Source organism: Lonchura striata, chromosome 1A (assembly GCF_050655825.1).
Source record: "Lonchura striata isolate lonStrDom1 chromosome 1A, ASM5065582v1, whole genome shotgun sequence".
NCBI lineage: Eukaryota > Metazoa > Chordata > Aves > Passeriformes > Estrildidae > Lonchura > Lonchura striata.
Window position 1 is genome coordinate 16,395,347 of NC_140741.1, and position 18,026 is coordinate 16,413,372.

Below are 18,026 nucleotides of genomic sequence, written 5' to 3' on the forward strand. Positions count from 1 at the left end.
CAAACTTTGCAGCTCAAGACCCTAATAACAGTATCTATATGGAAGGCTGGCAAGCAGGGTGGCCCCTGCATATTTTTATAGAGAAATATGCTTTTTTTGATATGACTTGAAATTGCCAAAGCCATAATGTTCTCCAGGGAGATGTACACATTATGCCTGTGTGCAGTTTGCATCTGTGTTTACACAATAAATCCCAGTGTGCACAGATCACGTGGCAGACCCAAAAGGCCTGTCAAGAAAAGGAAAATATCCCAACAGCAACGTTTCAAAATGAAATGATTATTCAAGGTTACCTGCTTGGACTCACAATTACTAATTCTGCTTGCTCTGAATGAAGTGGTAACACTCCTAATGACTTCAGTGGAAGCAGAACTTAACCCAGCCTGGGCCTTCCAAGGTTCAGTGATTTATGACAACATCCCTGGATATTCTCTAAGTTCAAGTGGGAGAATAGCACAAGGACCATAAGTGTAGGTCACAAATAGCTTTTTTCTCACTGCATGTTTCTTTGCTGCCTTCACTGAATATATTGGTTTGCAAAACAGCAAAGTTAATGTAGGTGGTAAAAACAAAAGAATGAATGGCCATGGGATGTTCAAGGCTGTAAAGGAACAAGCTTCCTCTGCCCCCATGTTGCTTATAACAGCACCTACATAATGGTGAATATTGGCAAGGTGACTGCCAAGGATTTTTAACTGGCATCCTAAAAGTCTGTAACTTGTTTTACGTCCCAGATGGGTGGCAGATATAGATTATACACTCTCTGAGAGTCTCTTCTGAGATGACAAAATCTCTCAATAGGCTTGAGAGAGCCAGAATTTGTACCGAACTTAAACTCAGCAGAGCTTCCCCTCCTGATTTCAATGGTGTCTTTCTTTCAAGATTGCCATACAAAATCTAACCAGTAAAGGGCATCTTTACCATCTTTGTTATGGCAAGAACCCCTCCTCTCTCCCCCAACTGAATGTGTGTATAAGTATAAATTCTAAGCCAAGACCAGAGTTTATACTTCCTCCTCCTCTGATTTCTGTCTGATTGATAGTCAGTTCCCTGATGTCATGGATGTTTGGTGAAGAAAATAATCCGATATACCATGTGCCCTTCCACCTTGTTCTGAATAAAGTTGTCACAGGCTGGAAACTTCCTGCCAGTACACCATCCTGAGCTACTGGTGGTGGTCAGAAAACTCCAGTTTGACTTTCCAGTTCACACTTCCCAGCTGGAATTCTGGCTACAGCTCAGTGCCATGGTGTCCGCCTCACGTTACTTTAGACAACTAACTTAGATGAGATTCAGAGGACCAAACTTAGAAGCCTGTATTCGTGGATAAGAATGAGAATTCCTAATGAAGGAACATTAGCAGTTGTGGGGATAGGGTTTCTTCAAAGGAACTGCATTAGATCACTCACCAAACTTAAGGTAGGTGGTACAAATATCCCATCAGTTCACCCTCTTTAACTGTGCCAGGCTCATTTAGTCAGATTCGGTAGGAGAACTCTGTTTACACTGTCACTCAGTCCAGTTCTGGAGCTGTGACATCCTCCTCAAAGCCAGCAGGTTCTCAATACCCCATCCCACCCAGGCAGGGCACAGCCTCCCTTGCAAAATATGCAACTGTGTTCCCTTCCTCTGCCCAGTGATGTTGATAATGATTACCTCCACAAAGAAACTACCCTGTTCCAAGGAATACAGCCTGGGCTTTGTAAGGAAAACTAAAGGGAAAATGCAACTGCATCTAGAGTAAAAATTAATAGGAGAAAGGATTTGGGATTGAGCTGAATAGAAGGACCAAGCTGAAGAGAGCAGTAATTCCTCCTGTTGTTTCAGTTCAGCTCTAAAGCATCTTATCCCTGAGGGATTCTGTTCTTCCTTCATAAAGGGAAGAGCAATCAACTGTCCACTGCAGCTGGTCTAAGTACTGAAAAGCATTACACAAGAACCCATTTTATTTTGTATTTTTTATTCAATTTTGCTAGAGAGGCCTTTATATAATACAAGCATCCTGTCACTGAATAAAAAGGGGAAAGCATATGATTGCAAAGAGTAGTTTTTGCAAACAGTCATACTGCTGCTTTGCTAATTCTAAATGTTATGTACTCGGTGCACTTAAAGTGCATACTTTCCTCACTTTCTTTAGTTAGGACTTTCACAGTTATCTTGCTGTCTTTTTCACTCTCTTTTCTTTCCATTGGGGCTAAACTTTTCCTTTGGGGTCTGGGGGTAAATTGTCTGCCAACAATAGAAATACTGCCCCCTCCCCAGTTATCCACTCTGAGCATAGCCAGGTGGGTTTGGCTCCTGAGCAGCTGCTGATGGCAAGGTGTGTTTGTGTCTCCATGTGCCTCCCTGCAGATGACCGCCTATGGGGCTTTCCTCCACAAGGGCTCCTTCTGCAGGAACTATTTCAACATCTTAGACCTGCTGGTGGTCAGCGTTTCGCTCATCTCCTTTGGCATCCAGTGAGTGAGCTATTTCCAGCTGGCTGGTTTTGGGGGGGATTGTAGGGCTGGGCTGGGAGGGATGGCTCAGGCTCATTGTCTTACCTGGGTAAGATTTTTCTCATTAGCCTGTTGGGGTATTCATGAGGTGTTTTTCTCAGATGGTTTAAGGTTGTTAAAATTCATCCTCAAGAGAGGAGGTAGCAACTGGGAAATGCTACCCTGGTGAGCTGGAGCGGGGGAATCTTTCAGAAAGAGCAAATGAGAATAAAAAATGGGTGTATTGGGAATTGTGACACTTAGCTTTGTTCCAAGGCCTTTGTTTCACTGGATCAGTTCAGGACAACTCAGTGACTTATGGTTCCCTCCAAGACTTTTCATAACCTCTTTGGAAAATGAGGTTGATAATGTTTTCCTACTTTCTAAGATGCTGTGAGTCTTAGTCAGTGGAAGGCCATCAAGCACTTGATGAGTTTTGTGAGAATCTTCAGAGTGGTAGTGGCTGTTCTGTCATGCTGTTTCCCTTTGTTTCATCTGTTAATTTACTTAGCAATTTATAGATTTACTCGAACTATGTGTCGTGTAGGAAGTTCCCTAATTAGATTCATATCTGATAAGAAACAAGCTCCCAGTTGTTACCATGATAAGTTAACAGCTCACAGAAGTTACACATTAAGTCAAGCAGGACAATTTGTAGGGTCTATCGGGCTTGCAGTCACAGTCTTAAGAATGGCACAGTTCTTGTTTTGACCTGCTGTTTCTTTCTTCCAGACCTAAGGCAGACTCTTGGTGTGTTAACATTAAAACTGTTCCCAAAATCAGTAGGAGAACATGATGTCATTGAGCACGAGGAAGATTCTCAGTCAGGGTTTTAGTCTTGGAAGGCACAGAGAGCTCTGCTGCAGAATATAGTTGTGTTCAGTTCTTAAAAGTGAGCACATAAGTCATCCTAATCAATTCAGTGGGAGCTTTCACATCCTTAAATTTATGTACACACTTAAATGATTTGTGGATTCAGAGGCCAGACACACTGTAGGATCAAACTCCAAGTGAATAGTCTACCTTTAATGCTGGAGTCTCTTGGACTTTTCACTCTTCTGTGAATATTTCAGTGGAATGCTTCCTTGAGCCTTATCTGAAAATGCCTTGGTAATGACTACATTTTGGCACAATTTCTATACCATAGCTATCTACAGAATCTGTTTGCCCTGGTCTAAAAATACACCTTGTCCATGTTTCATTCCCCCTCCATTAATACAGCAGAGATTATGAAATCCAGAACAAGAAGCCAGACCTCTGAAGGAAACATCAGAAACTGGTTTCCTTACCCCTGAAGTGTCATGGCAAAGAGCTGAATAAATACCTTATGCAGTCTCAGGCTGTGCAGAATTTCAAAGGTCAGTCCTTGCTGCACACTCCCCACATTGCTGTATCTCACAAACATTCCAATACTTTCTTCCAGGTCCAGTGCCATTAATGTGGTGAAGATCCTGCGTGTTCTGCGGGTCCTTAGACCACTGAGGGCCATCAACAGAGCCAAAGGACTAAAGGTTAGAAAAGTCCCAGTGTGTTCTATAAACTATAAATTCAGGTTATTTCAGGCTACAAGGGCTTTTGCAGTGGTTTAAGTAAAGTTTCAGCAGAATCACAGTATGGCTGAGGTTGGAAGGGACCTGCTCAAGCAGGGCCACTGAGAGCAGGTTGCCCAGGCTTTAAAGTACCTCCAAAGAGAGAAACTCCACAACCTCTCTGGATGACCTGTTCCAATGCCCAGTCATCCTGACAGTGGAAGTGGTTCTCAGCGTTCAGATAAACCTATTCTGTTTCAGTTTCTGCCTGTTGCCCTGTCAGTGGGAACCACTGAAAAGAGCCTGGCTCTGCCTCCTCTGCATCCTCCCTTCAGCCATTAATATACATTGACCAGATTCCCCCGAGCCTCCTCTCAGAAGAACAGACCCAGCTCTCAGCTTTTCTCGTGGGAGAGATGCTCCAATCCCTTAAATCACCTTTGTGGCTCTTTGCTGTACTGGGCTTGTATGGACGTGTATGTCCACAGTTCTCTTGTACTGAGGAGCCAGAGCTAGACCCTGTACAACAGACATATTTTCACCAGTGCTGAGTAAAGGGGAGGAATCACCTCTTTCAACTTGTTATAATCTTGCCTAATGCCACCCAGTATAGCACTTGCCATCTTTATACTGAAGACTCATATTCAACTTTGTGTCCACCTGGATTGCCAGGTCCTTTTCTGACAAGCTGCTTTTCAGCTGAATGGCCCCATCAGCACAGAGGTGAAATGATGCGGTTTTCTGGGGTTACAGATGGGCCCACAGCCTTAGATAAACTCCTTCCTGTGTGCTGGTGGGTGCCCAACTATGTGAGAAGTTTCAAAGAGCTGAGTTCTGGATTTTCCTACCCTCTTCTGCCTGCTTCTAAAAATACAGCAAGGAATTAAATAGGTTGGTCCCCTTTTCTGAGACATTACTTGGGCAATAGGTATTGGTTAAATATTTTTTTCTTATTATTTTTATTTTTATTCTTGGGCTTTTCCCTTAGCCAGAACAGTTGAGAACAATCCCACAAGTGATTTTGTTCCTCTCTTCCGTTTGCAGCACGTGGTCCAGTGTGTGTTTGTCGCCATCCGAACCATCGGGAACATTGTGATTGTCACCACTTTGCTGCAGTTCATGTTTGCCTGCATTGGAGTTCAGCTGTTTAAGGTAAAACTATTGCACCCATTCATTCATCCATTACATTGAGCTGTATTCAGGGATGGGGAGAAAAACAGCATAAAAAACTTGAGGAAGGGAAAATGGGATCTTTTGTGTGTAACAGGCAAGACATCTGGGGCACTGTCAGTGTTACCTAGGCTTCTGTTACCAGCAGTTCTCCAAAACTGAGCCAGGCATATGCAGAATTCTTTCCCATCATCTGTGATCAGAAGAAATGATCAGTAATGTTGTTCTTCCCTAAATAGCTTTACATTGGTAGTTCCGGGAAGGTGAAGGGGGTTGCTCCAAAGGATTGTTCCTTGCAGGCTCTCTACCTCTCATCTTGCAGAGGAAGGGGCATACCAGATAAGCATGGGGAGGTTGTTCATTCCCTCCTTTATGTCTGCTTTTATCTCCTTGCCTTTCACCACCCTCCTGACAAGTGTTCAGAACATACACATAAAAGTACTGTGCAAGGAGAAGATTCATTCCTCTTGCTTCCTTTCTCAGGGCAAGCTGTACAGCTGCACTGACAGCTCCAAGCAGACAGAAGCAGAATGCAGGTGGGTCTGAGCTTTCCCAATCCCTTCCCTTGGCTGGCTTCCCACCTCCAACGCCTCGCGCTGGCAGTGCAGGTGTGCCACTTTCTGTCTGCACTCTCCACCCACAGAGGGTACTACATCACCTACAAGGATGGGGAAGTCAGCCAGCCCATGATACAGCCCCGGAGCTGGGAGAACAGCAAGTTCGACTTCGACAATGTCCTCACTGCCATGATGGCCCTCTTCACCGTCTCCACCTTTGAGGGCTGGCCAGAGTGAGTGCTTCTCAGACCAGTGCAACACTAGCAATGTCCTCATTCATTTCAAAAGAGAAAATTCAAAGACAGAGCATAGTCTTTCCCTTTCTAAGTATTTCAATAAGTCTAGAGCTACACCAATAGTAGCACTGTAGTATTATGTACTTTGTAAATTCCTCAGGGCCTGCAAGGTATTTCTGTAACTGTACTTGTAAACAATGTAAAACACCTTCTCTAGTTCTTGACATATGATCTCCATTAGTAGTAGTGATAATAGTATTTGTTACAATTATTATGTGTATAAATGAATGTAAAATGCATATCAGGTCCTTTCCAGCATAGCCGGTTTCAGTCTCCCCGTGGAGCCAGCAGGGCAATATGAAACACTACTCTGCAGTACTGGCAAACATGGAGCGTCTTTCCAGGCCCTGCTGTCTGTGCCACTGGAGCTGGGGACTCCCACAAAGTCACTCTGGTGATGTGGACATGCAGGGTATCAGGGGGCTGACCCTGACCTGTGTCACCAGGTGATGCCAACAGCAGTGTTAACAACTGTTGACTCCTGGGAGTCCCTTTTCTCACAAAACTCAATCCCCAACTACCCTGTTGAGACTCTCCTGTTTTCGTTAACTGAAGACCATTATTTTTTTCAATTATGAAGACATTTCACCCCTGAAAGGGTTCAAATGTAGAATTAGTAAGAGCCAGGTCTTCTCCTTTGAAAGCGTTTGCACTCAGGTGCAAGTCTGCACATCTCTGAGTGAATTAATTTTTATACAAGTAGAAGAAAATCACAAAGTTAAACTTTAATAACATCACCTATAAGGCAGTTGCAGATTTTCTCTGCATTTGGCTCCTGTTTGCTTTCAGGTTGCTGTATAGGTCCATTGATTCCCACATGGAGGATGTGGGACCCATCTATAATCACAGGGTTGAGATCTCCATCTTCTTTATTATCTACATCATCATCATTGCTTTCTTCATGATGAACATCTTCGTTGGTTTCGTCATCGTCACATTTCAGGAACAAGGAGAACAAGAGTACAAGAACTGTGAGCTGGACAAAAACCAGGTAACTTACAACACCCTGCTGTCAATAAAGGTAGAAAATGCATTGAGAATAAGCTTTTAGTAGATAAATGCATACAAGGAGGAAAATGTTAAGCTTGCCAACAAATGCATACAGAGAGGAAAATGTTAAGCTTGCCAACAAGATAGAACTGTAAGCTGGCTTTGATGACATCTTTTAGGAGTCAGGTAGAAAAAAAAATCTCACTGTAAGATTTGCTCAAGGGACAACAATTACTTAAAAATGTTTGCTGTACCATTTGTTTCACTGAGATTACATGAGCACAACAGCAATGTTTGACCAAAGTAAATGGTCAAAGTAATTGCATATAGAACTCTTTAGCAGGTAGAATGTGTACATTCACATTGTGACCTAAAATAAATTCTTCTACTAAGCTTTTTCATTTAGAAAAATACTTGAAACATATTGTATTTTTAATTACATTTGAAGGTAGCTGACCACCCTGATATTTTGGGTTTGAGTTTTAAATGTACCCTGCCTCTCCCACAGCGCCAGTGTGTAGAGTATGCCCTGAAAGCCCGGCCTCTGCGGAGATACATCCCTAAAAACCAGTACCAGTACAAAGTTTGGTATGTGGTCAACTCCACCTACTTTGAATACCTGATGTTCGTTCTGATCCTGCTGAACACCATCTGCCTGGCCATGCAAGTAAGTAAGCAAGCAGCAAACCTCCAGGTAATGAAGTAGTAGTCTTTGTTGGGGAAATGCACAAATGGCTGAGGTTGACACCTACTTTCACCTTTACACCATGTGTTGAGGGAGAGGGACAAACACATTAAAAAAAACCATTGTGCCCTGTTCACTTCTTTTGACATGCAGTTGAAATGAGGACTCTAACTCTCACCCTTTTCCTGCTAACATCTGACACTTTCAACAATTCTGTTTTGACTCCTTAAAAACAAACAAATTTCTCATTTCTAAACAGAGTCCTACAAGTACTAGAGCCTTTCAAGAAAAATGCCAAAAATGTCTCAACACTGTATTTTTCTCAGCCTTGCATTCAGCTGCAGCTGAATTGTTTCAACTGAAACTGCTTTGAATAAATCACCCTGTGCCAATATAGAACACGAAAATCCATCCCAGCTGTTTGAACTTTATTAAAGTTAAGCAACTACAAATGGGATCTTGTAACATGAACTGGAAGGTGACCTCAGAATAAGGCAGTGCAATCAGTTCAAGCATCATGATCTGGAAACAGGGGTATGAAAAGTGAGGTAGCAACACTTGCAGAAGACACTGCTTGAATTAATCAATAGTAATAGTAATCAAGAGTAACTTCATAAGATCTTAATAAAGTAAAGTCAACGGGCAGCATGATTGCAAATTTAATTCAGTGTTGACAAATGCAAGATAATGCATATTGGAAAGATATGATTTGAGCTGCTTATGTGCTTTGCAGAATCCTGAATTTAGTGTAATTACTTGGGGAATGGCTTGGTATCATTATGGATAGCTAAGTGAAACCCCTGCTCACTGTCCAGTCACAATCAAACAAAGAAGTATTAAAAGTGTGAGGGAAGGTTGAGATAAAAAACACAATTGAAGATTGCATTGTAATATTGTACAAATTTACAGTGAGCCCTGAATTGGAATGATAAGTATGATTTTGGTAGCCACGCCTCAAAAAGATTCTTCTGAAAAGAGGAGATCAAGAATCAGGTGGCAAAAATGGATAGAGGCATGGGAGTGCTTATGTATGAAGGGAAATGGGAATTCTTACTTGAAAAAATGAAACGTGCTGAGGTCTTCCTTAGAGAACTTTGGCATGAAGGGAGACCGGGAAGGGTCCTGTATGTTCCTGGCTGCTGTCACGTCCTACCCTCACACTCCTGCTGGGATGCTATTTTTCAGCACTATGGTCAGAGCTGCATGTTCAAGGAAGCCATGAATATCCTCAACATGCTCTTCACCGGCCTCTTCACTGTGGAGATGGTCCTGAAATTAATCGCCTTCAAACCCAAGGTAGGTGCACTAGGAGTAGATTTCCCTGGCCTCTGTGTGTGTGTGCATGTGTGTGGGGCAGCTGTGAGGAGAAGGAGGAGGTGAAACTCTCTGATCTATTACCCCACCAAGAACTGAGCTGCACAGTTGCTCTCTGGATTGGAGTCTCACTTACATTTAATACATTTTTTGCTGGAGAGTAGACACACTTTAAAAAAAAAAAAAACAAAAAAAGTAAAAAAAGGCAACACCTGCTAATAGAGATGGTTCCTAGTTTTCATTAAGTTATCATAGTGACACTGCTAAGGCTATAATATGTCTTCCATTCTGAATGTTATTCTAATGCTCTCTCTCTGACTTTCCTTCTATAATTTTAAAATAGCATCTCATGATTAGTCTCCTGACCCAAGTGAAGTTAATCAAGCATGACTCATTTTGAGTTATGAGCTTTGGAAAAAAATGTTTCTTCTGGGAGGGCTACATCTCAGTGATGGTTTGGATTGCTCTGGTTTTGAATTTAAGACGTCATTGATAATATTCAATACCCCAGCAGGTCCTGTCTGGAAGTATTGTCCTGTGCATTGGGCCATCATATTCTGCTAGTACAGCTGCACTGTGGGGTATAATTATAACCTGCAAGCTCTTCTAGTTAACTTCTCACTGCTGCTGTAGGACAAGGACAAAGATCCTGACCTCACAGAATTACCCAAGACTTTCTTCTGTGGGGTTTAAATTCAGTGTTGTGTCATAAACAGTTGAATCCAGATACTTATATATAGGTCCCTCATGTCATTTCATACCTTCAGTGGTACTGTGTCTTGAAGGGTGCTTTGAAACATTGTGGAGATGGTCAAAATGCTCTCTGAAGCATCAGTTGTGAATTGGTAAAAATGAGAACTTTTGTGTCTGGCAGTCATACTTGTCCTTCATGTTAAAGTTAGGGGATGACTGAATTTAGTTCCTCCCAGGTGTAATCTAACATCTTCCTCATCCTCATTTCAGAATCTTTGCTCTCCATTTCTACTGAATTTGGCCTTATTTTTTTCTTTTCAACTCCATGTTGACTTTATTCCCACCCAACTTTTCACTTTCTAGGACTTCTTCTTGTAATAGTCACAATTTTATTTTTCACCCAAGCCCAATATCATTATCCTATCCTAGATGTAGTTCCCTTGGAAGTTAGGAGCATCTTGGCAATCTTGCTGCAAGACTGGGTTTTGGAGTTTTTTTGTAAGATTTCAAGCATTGTCTTGGGAAATTTAGAAGCATCATTATCTGTTTCAGCAAAGATTTTAATTTTCAGAAGACATCTACATTTGATTTTTGAGACGTTGCCATGTCTGTTAGCAAGCAAATTTTCTGTCACTTCATAAAAGTTTTATCTCCACACCAGAAGTGCATCTCACAGGCTTTATAATGTTATTCTGATTTTTCAGTTCTGCTTCACAGGAGATTCTTAACTTTCAGGAAGATGAAAATCTCAGCAGAATTTGGTTTAGAACATTTAGGGGAGAAGTTCAACCAGGCCAAATACTGAGTTCTGTACATATACAAGGAAGGCTTTACCTGACATAGTTGCTTCTTACAGTAAGCAAATGGCATTCATTATAGTGGAAGGCCTTTCTACTTCCTGTGGTTTATTTCATCTGTTCAATCTCCTTTTCAAGTTTTACTGCACAAAAAAAAATACTAAAAAAAAATCAGCTGGTGGTAAGCAAGTATCTCTGGATGGCAAAACATTGAAACAGATTTCCTAAAGTAATTGTGGAATCTCTATAGTTTGAGGATTTAAAATTAAGTTGGGGGAATCTTTAATCCAAGCAGTTTAGAAATCTATGATTTCTTTTGAGACAGGCAGATGGAATAGACCACAGGGCCCCTCTCAGCCCAGTTTTCCATGATTCTGTAATTTCCAAACTAAATCCCCAGCTACTACACCATAGTAAAAGTGAGAGTAAAAAATAAATTTTCCTTATCACGAGAATAGTAGCATCTTAATGAAGGCTTTTGAGCTAGGACTCAGACAACAACCTCAGGTGAAAGAATAGCCAGCACTAAAAATAAATGTTTCAAATCCCGGTCTGGCCTGTATGCCAAAGATGGTACTAACTCATACCTCTATTTTAATTAAATACCTCTATTTTAGTTAAATACCTCTATTTTAATTATATACCTTAATGAAAGAAACCTCAACTTTTTAAAAATCTAAACAAATTATTACAGGGAAGAAAAACATGACTGACCTTGTGAAAACAGCTAGCACAGCCAAAAGACTTTCCTCCTGCAACATATTCACACTGAATTTTGATAAGTACCAGTTCAGTGACTCGGGTTTGGAAACACCAATTCCTTGTGTAACTTGTCATTGTTACGTACGAGGATTTGGCTGCAGCCTTCATTCCCTGCTCTCCAAAGAAGGCAACTCCTTCTCCCAGATGACCACTGGGACTGATGTGGACCAGCACTGGGGAGCACTGTCTGCTTCTCTTCAGGTTGCACACCAGTACTGAAGATGAACTTGCCTAGAATATGTTCTGAAGTGGGAGTTTCCAGCACACAGGAAGTAGTTACCTGGATCTTCTTCTTGGCTAGACCTTGTGGCCAAACTACATTTGCAGATGGAAGTTGTCTCCAGGAAGACCAGCTGGGAAAGTCCAAAATCATTTCTTTGTCACCTAGGAGAACATCATTTACCTATGCCCTCTAACCACGTTCCCCCAACAAAGAAATGAGATGCTGAGTGCTATTAGTGTTTCCCAGATGGGAAATGGTAAGATGAAATGCTCATCTCTGCCGCAGACAGATTTGTCTGTCATTTCCCGAGCAATGAAACACAAACCAGCCTTTGTTTAAGCTGCTTTGTCTCATTTTGAATTTGTGCCCAAACATCACTCTTTTGTGTGAGAAGAATACCCTAAAATAAAAGAGTTGTAAGCTTTATGACTGACAACAAGAAAGGAGGAAACTTGGTTATATGAAGGTGTTGTGTTCTAATGACAAGCCCGAGGAGAATGTGGCAGAACAGAACTGAGCACAGAATTGAAGCTGGCAACATTCACTCTGATTTCTTCTTTTTTTGGGGGTGCTTAACCCAGTCATGGATGCTGCAGCTTAACCTTCAGCTGCAGCAAGAGAAGCAGGAACTGAGCTGTGACTCTGAAGCAGCCACCACAGAGCTCTCCCTTGCACAGCCACTTTGTAAAGGCACCTTGGAATGAAGGGTCTGCAGCAGCAGCCACAGAGGGATGAGGTTTCTCCATCTGCACAAGGTGGGGCTTCTCTTTATTTTCCAGGGAGAATTGGAATGGGAACCAGAACAGATCCCTGAAGTATTAAGAGCTGCTATGTGCTACCTTCTCACAGAAGGCACCACTGTTCCCCTGTGGAACAGCTTTAAGGGAAGCCCAGTCTGCAGAGTTCCTGCTGCTGCCCATGGTGTGGCATTCACGATTACAGATGCACAGATTCAGTTGAAAATGGTTGGAAAACCAACAAGATCATTCAAGATCATCAAGTCCAGCTGTTGACCTACCATTGCCAAGGTCCACTAAATACAATGCACACCAGTGCTACTGTGAATTACCTGCATACCAACAGAAAAGGTGGCAGCCTGACTGAATAGAATATTTTTACTGTATTCCTTTTTTATTTCTTCATTTCCATTCTGTGAGATGTCCTTCTGACTAGATACTCTTGATACTAGAGGTGAAAAAAGCAAAAACAATCAGTTGCACAGATAAGAAGCAGGTTCACACATGTGCCTGTGTACAAAGAACCATCATGGGTAACCCAGCCCTTCCTCTATTTCTTGTGGTGGGAGAAAGACTTTACTTATTGAAAGACCAGCTGTAGGAATAAGGAACCAAGTCCAAGTCAGGGCTCATCTCCTAACACACAAAATATGTAAAGGGAGTAGGAAGACAAGGGCTCTCCTAACTAAACATACTGTTACTGCTTGAGATTGGTTGCTCTGGTCAGCAAGTCCCTTTGAAACTTGCCCTTTTAGCTTCCCATCCTCTGTGAGCAGTGTTTTGTTTGCTTGGTCTCCTGGGAGGCTGTAGAGAAGAGGGGTACATCAGCAGGAGCAGCTGCTGCTGTGGCACAGTCAGTGCATGCCAGGCTGGGACAAGCCTTCTGAGAACCCTGTGGGTCTGTGTGACACTTCTTCTGGTGCAGAGGGTCACTTACCGCATTTTTTTGCAGGATTAATGTAAGCACTGTGTCAGACACAGCTCATCCATGTCTGCAGTTTTGTTAGGAGGGTGTGCTAACAGTGAGCTTGAGCGATTTGGGATGATTAGGACTGCTGATAAAGACAACATCCACTACATGCCCTGTATCTCCTTACAGAGTATTAATATGATGCTCTGAAGCAAAACTCTCAAATGGACCTCAGTGCTTGCTTTGGCTGATGTTCATAAACTGATTCAAGACTAGTTACTTCAAAGAAACAGACAGTCTAAAAGTAATGCTGTTGAGCCAAGGCCTTTTGCTTTGGTTTTCTAATTTTATAAATTCTCCAGCCAGTCAGCTGAGCTCTTTTCCAATTCCTGCATGGAGAAAGCTGCTGCTGCTGCTGCTGCTGCTGCTGCTGCTGCTGCTGCTGCTGCTGCTGCTGCTGTTTCAGGCTTTTTCCAGAGAAAGGTACTAAAGGGAATGAGGTGCTGTGCTGTCTGTGGTGCTCACAGCTACAACTGTTCCAGCTTCTTAAAGAAGAAATCCCCATAAGAGCAGTCCAGGAAGGGCCAGCTGCTCTACAAAACCTGCCCGGGGTTTATCTTTTCAAGTTGAAGACAGTAACTTAAAATTCCTATTCATATGAAGCTTCACCATCTGTCAATGCTAATGTGAGGATGGATATTCCTCCAGGAATTTCAGATCTTTCCAGCTCCCTGGAATGGGCTGTTTTCCTGATGAGCCACATCTACTTTTTCTTTCAGGAAACACTTCATCTGTCCCTTTATTAGCTGGGGCAGGACCACTAATCCAGGAGCTATGAATTTTCTCCTGCTGTGCCTGTCATCTCAAACTAGGGAAGACATATCCATGGAACTACTGCTATGCATAAAGTAAAGCACATGATCATATATTTTGTCAAATCTGTGCCTGCGTGTGGAAAGGGAATCTTGGAGATTTCCTCTGTGGAATTATGACTATCAGAGAGACTACAGATCACAAGTCTATTCCATTTACCAGACACTGTCAGCACCTTTCTTCCCTGGGTGTTTATGGATGTTACTTGTAAAGCAGCCTGTAACAAATGCCATCTGTCCTGCCTCTTACTTCAGTTCCTCATTTATCACTGCTACTTTACTCTGCATTCTTGCCACTCTTACATGTCAGTTTTGTGCAGCAGAGTTCGGACTTCAGTGGGCTGTTTCAAACAAGCTTCACATTCAGCACAAGACACACAGTCCCATGTGATCCCAGGAAGAGCTGTGACCCTCTGTGCTGTGGAAGTCACAAGTGCCACCCATGGTTATTTCTCAGCCTCCATGTACTGATGGATCTACATGTCCTCAGTATTTCTTTTTCCCCTGATGCATTTGCACTTCTTTATTCCTCTTTAAGCTCCTCTCAGTTAGCGTTTATCATGCATTTGATGTACAGATATTTCTTCTGAAACCTGCAAAATGACTCATCTGTTTTTGTTCCCTTTTTGCCAGTACATTTCTCATGCTTTTATGCCTATAAACAGATCTTTGAGCAGTCTCTCCTAAAGTCACACTGGCTGCTTCATACTACTTGCATTCTTTTTTCTCACCAAAACCATAATCTGTTATTCCTTGGTCAGGATAGAGGCTTCAACATTTTCACTAAGAGCTGAAATTTATATCCATAGAAACAATGTTGGTTACCTTTGGAAATCTAATGCTTTTTGTACTTCATTCTAGTACGTGTAGAAATGCCTGTATTGCTTAGAATGCTGCCCTGGCATCATTCATCACAGTGTTTTATTTCTCCATCTTATACAGAGTAAGGGAAGTAAAGACATTCTGCACTGATAAAAAAAAACATCAAGAAAACCAGTTGCAACTGAGTGGTCTTTTGCTCAGAGCTGAATAACACTTCAGCTCCATCCAACAGGAATCATATTTAGCTAAAAATCACATGCTCTGAGATGCAGTATGGTGGCATAAATTAGTGGTTTAAGCTGTGTAAATGTGAGCCTGGTGCAGGCAGCTGCCTCCCTCCATAGACTGTGGCCACATGATGCTGTGTGGCCAAATGAGATGGTTGCCAAGTGGCTCTTACTTTGCAGACTTCCTTTGCTGGTTTTGGCAGGTCCTTAACTTTGGTAGTTGCCTAATTGTTTCCTCAGCTTTAGTATTATCTTTTTTGTTTTGGAGGGGCAGCTTCTACATGTGGAGTATTTCAGTCATGTACCCCCTGCAAGAGGAAGGTCAGTCTCCAACCACCACCTTTTAAAGACATGCTTTAAAAGGCAAAAGAAAGTGCAAGAAAGCGGATTATGTGTCAAAACCCGTGGGTGGGGAATAATGTACATCATTTAACAAAAAGGAAGAGTGAGCTCTGCTCACTGTTGGGTAAGAAGCAGTGAGCATGGAGAGAACTAGGAATGATCAGGTAAGACAATTTGTTAGCTGAAGAAAAGGAAAGAACAAAACCAACAGGAAGAACCAGGTCTGAGAGGAAAATAGAGAAAACCCAATTCCATGGAGGAAAAAAAAACCATTCAGATAATGAGGAGTGGGAAAAGATAAAATATCCTTAAAGGCAGAAAGAAAAATAAATTTAAGACCTTGCAATAGTAAAGTATTAATAAAATGGAGGAAGAAGTGATTGGACAAAAAGTGATTAAATTAAAAGAAAAACAGAAACAGGAGTGAAAGAAAAAGTAAACATGGGAAGGGATTTTTAGAAAATTAAGAACTGAATTAAAACCCATACCTTTTAAGCTAATTAGCATCTTTTTGTGCTTCTACATTTTACTGAAGTTCCCTGGAAGGCATCCCAGGTCTCCATGTCCAAACACATTAGAATCTCAGCCACAGAGCCTCCCTGTGTACTGTCTCATCAGAATAAGTTGGGCAGAAGCAGTAGAAGTTGGGTACAGTAAGTTTCCCTACTTCTGTGGATTAAACTCAGCCCTGTTTCAAAATGCATCATCAGGTTACCTCAGAAAGGCCTTCCTTTTTCACCCCAAATTTTGCTGTGAAGTCTGAATGTCTTGTATATTCCTCTAGATCTTCTATACCACCAGCAGCCCAGCTGGAAGTAATCTCAGCTGCTTCAGCGAGCCCAGCAGCTGCCATACACCCAGAAATCCCTGACATCTTTGTCGTGCCCAGATAGAGATACCAGTGACTGCATTTCCTGTGCAGCCAGCCTGAGGTTCTCGAGGAATTACTGAATCAGCCTAGAGGGTGTTGGAAATAAACTAGAAAAAGGGGGGGGAGAAAAATCGTATCCCTTCTTTAATCACTCCTCGGCTTTCCCTTTACTGTGATTACCTGTCTGCCAGGATTCCCATGCAAAGAGCCTCTTTTCTAACCCTTCCTGAAAAAGTAAACATTAAAAGCACTGTGTGTCACAGCAGCATGTTTAGGTGACTTTGGTGGGAAGAAAGACTTGGAGTAATTGTTCTGGACATGGATGACCAGGTCATCCCAGTCCTTTATGCACATCAGTGAGTTGGCACAGTCAGCTGGTAGACTTGCTCCTGGAAGCTGCTTCCTAGACAGAATTTCTACCTGCCCATATGTCCAGGAAAAGGAAGGAAAAGAGGCTAAGAAAGAAAGTGAGCCTCTTGCAGCCCAGTCTGTGCCACAGCATTCTCGCAGCAGTTCAGCACTGAGGCTTTCTCACAGACCATGGAAGACCCCACTAGCCAAGAGCCAAAGCCTGGATTTGCTATTCCAGGTACTTAACTGAAACTACTCAGAAGAGAGTGTGGCCAACATGTTACAAGGCAGTGAAATTTGAAGAATTACATCCTGGTGTTTTAGACTGCTGGCCCAACAAGTAGAGCCTTGAATAATAAATCTTCTAGTTAATACAGAGAAAGGAAATTTGCACCAGAATGCTCAGGGATGAGATTGATTTAGCGATAGTTTCTACAAAAGAGGAGTTAGCTAGCAGATAACTGCCTTCTCTATCATGTGAAAGCACAGGGAATCCTCTTTAATGGCTTCTAGATTTCACTGAGCTCCTCACCAGCTCCTGAGTATGTGTGGGAGAGGAAATCTGGCCCTTCCAAACACTTTAAAGGAGAAGAAAGTAGTGCCAGACTAAAGTTGTTCTATTGTGCATATGCTTATATTCTGAGATGGCATAGGCGTGACTGAACCTAAACAAGTCATGCAGTGTGAAAAACACTTGGTAGGTGAATGTAACAGAAGAAACGAGATGGATGATGAGAAATGAAACTTTCACCCCAACTCCTAGCTCATAACTCTACTTGAATCTGGGTCAGGAAGCATCAAAGCCTTCCTTGTCAGCATTGGTTGACATCCTGTTTAAAGTGGCTTTTTCCCATTTTATTGCAGAAAATAAATATATCTGGCACAAAGACATAAGCAGAGTGCACCTTATTTGGTTTCTTTGTTGCTGCCCCTAAGATAGAGGCCAATAACAATATAGTGTCCAGAACAAACTTCCCTCTTCAGGAAATAATTTGCCCTTTCATATTGTCGTGGAAACAGTTGGTGAGGGACAAAAAGGCTGTTTGATCTGCTGCTCCCTGTGTTAGATCTGTTGTTTAAATGCAGGATGTTCTCCTTCCTGGAGGACAGGGCCAGCAATTTTCTGCAAATAGATCCCCTAATTACTATAGAGAATGTGTGAAATCTCTAACAAGGATCAGCCAGAGCCGTGCAATCCTCCAGCTTTCTGAAGGATCAGTGGAGAATTCAGTAGGCAGAAAAGGCTGTTAAAGGAGCTGGGTAAGAGCTTCAATGATAGAGGACCTTTTTTCACAGCAAACATACCCAGAGAATTTGCATATTGCTGCAACATTATGACAGATGTATTTTCAGTCTGGCACTTGGAGGTTTTAATGCCGTTATAAATGATCAAAAATAATT

The 18,026-nt window shown here is 42.1% G+C and overlaps 1 protein-coding gene across 50 annotated transcripts in view; it reads left to right on the top strand.

Moving 5' to 3' along the window:
* Window positions 1-18,026, top strand: part of CACNA1C (calcium voltage-gated channel subunit alpha1 C) — a 459,731-nt gene that overhangs the window by 377,731 nt on the left and 63,974 nt on the right. For all 50 annotated transcript variants that reach the window (XM_085568454.1, XM_085568453.1, XM_085568461.1 and 47 more), the window contains 8 exons: window positions 2,353-2,459; window positions 3,901-3,988; window positions 5,051-5,158; window positions 5,660-5,712; window positions 5,820-5,966; window positions 6,819-7,020; window positions 7,528-7,686; window positions 8,890-9,000. In XM_085568454.1, the coding sequence (XP_085424580.1) occupies window positions 2,353-2,459; window positions 3,901-3,988; window positions 5,051-5,158; window positions 5,660-5,712; window positions 5,820-5,966; window positions 6,819-7,020; window positions 7,528-7,686; window positions 8,890-9,000 (975 nt within the window). The remainder of the gene's footprint in view (window positions 1-2,352; window positions 2,460-3,900; window positions 3,989-5,050; window positions 5,159-5,659; window positions 5,713-5,819; window positions 5,967-6,818; window positions 7,021-7,527; window positions 7,687-8,889; window positions 9,001-18,026) is intronic.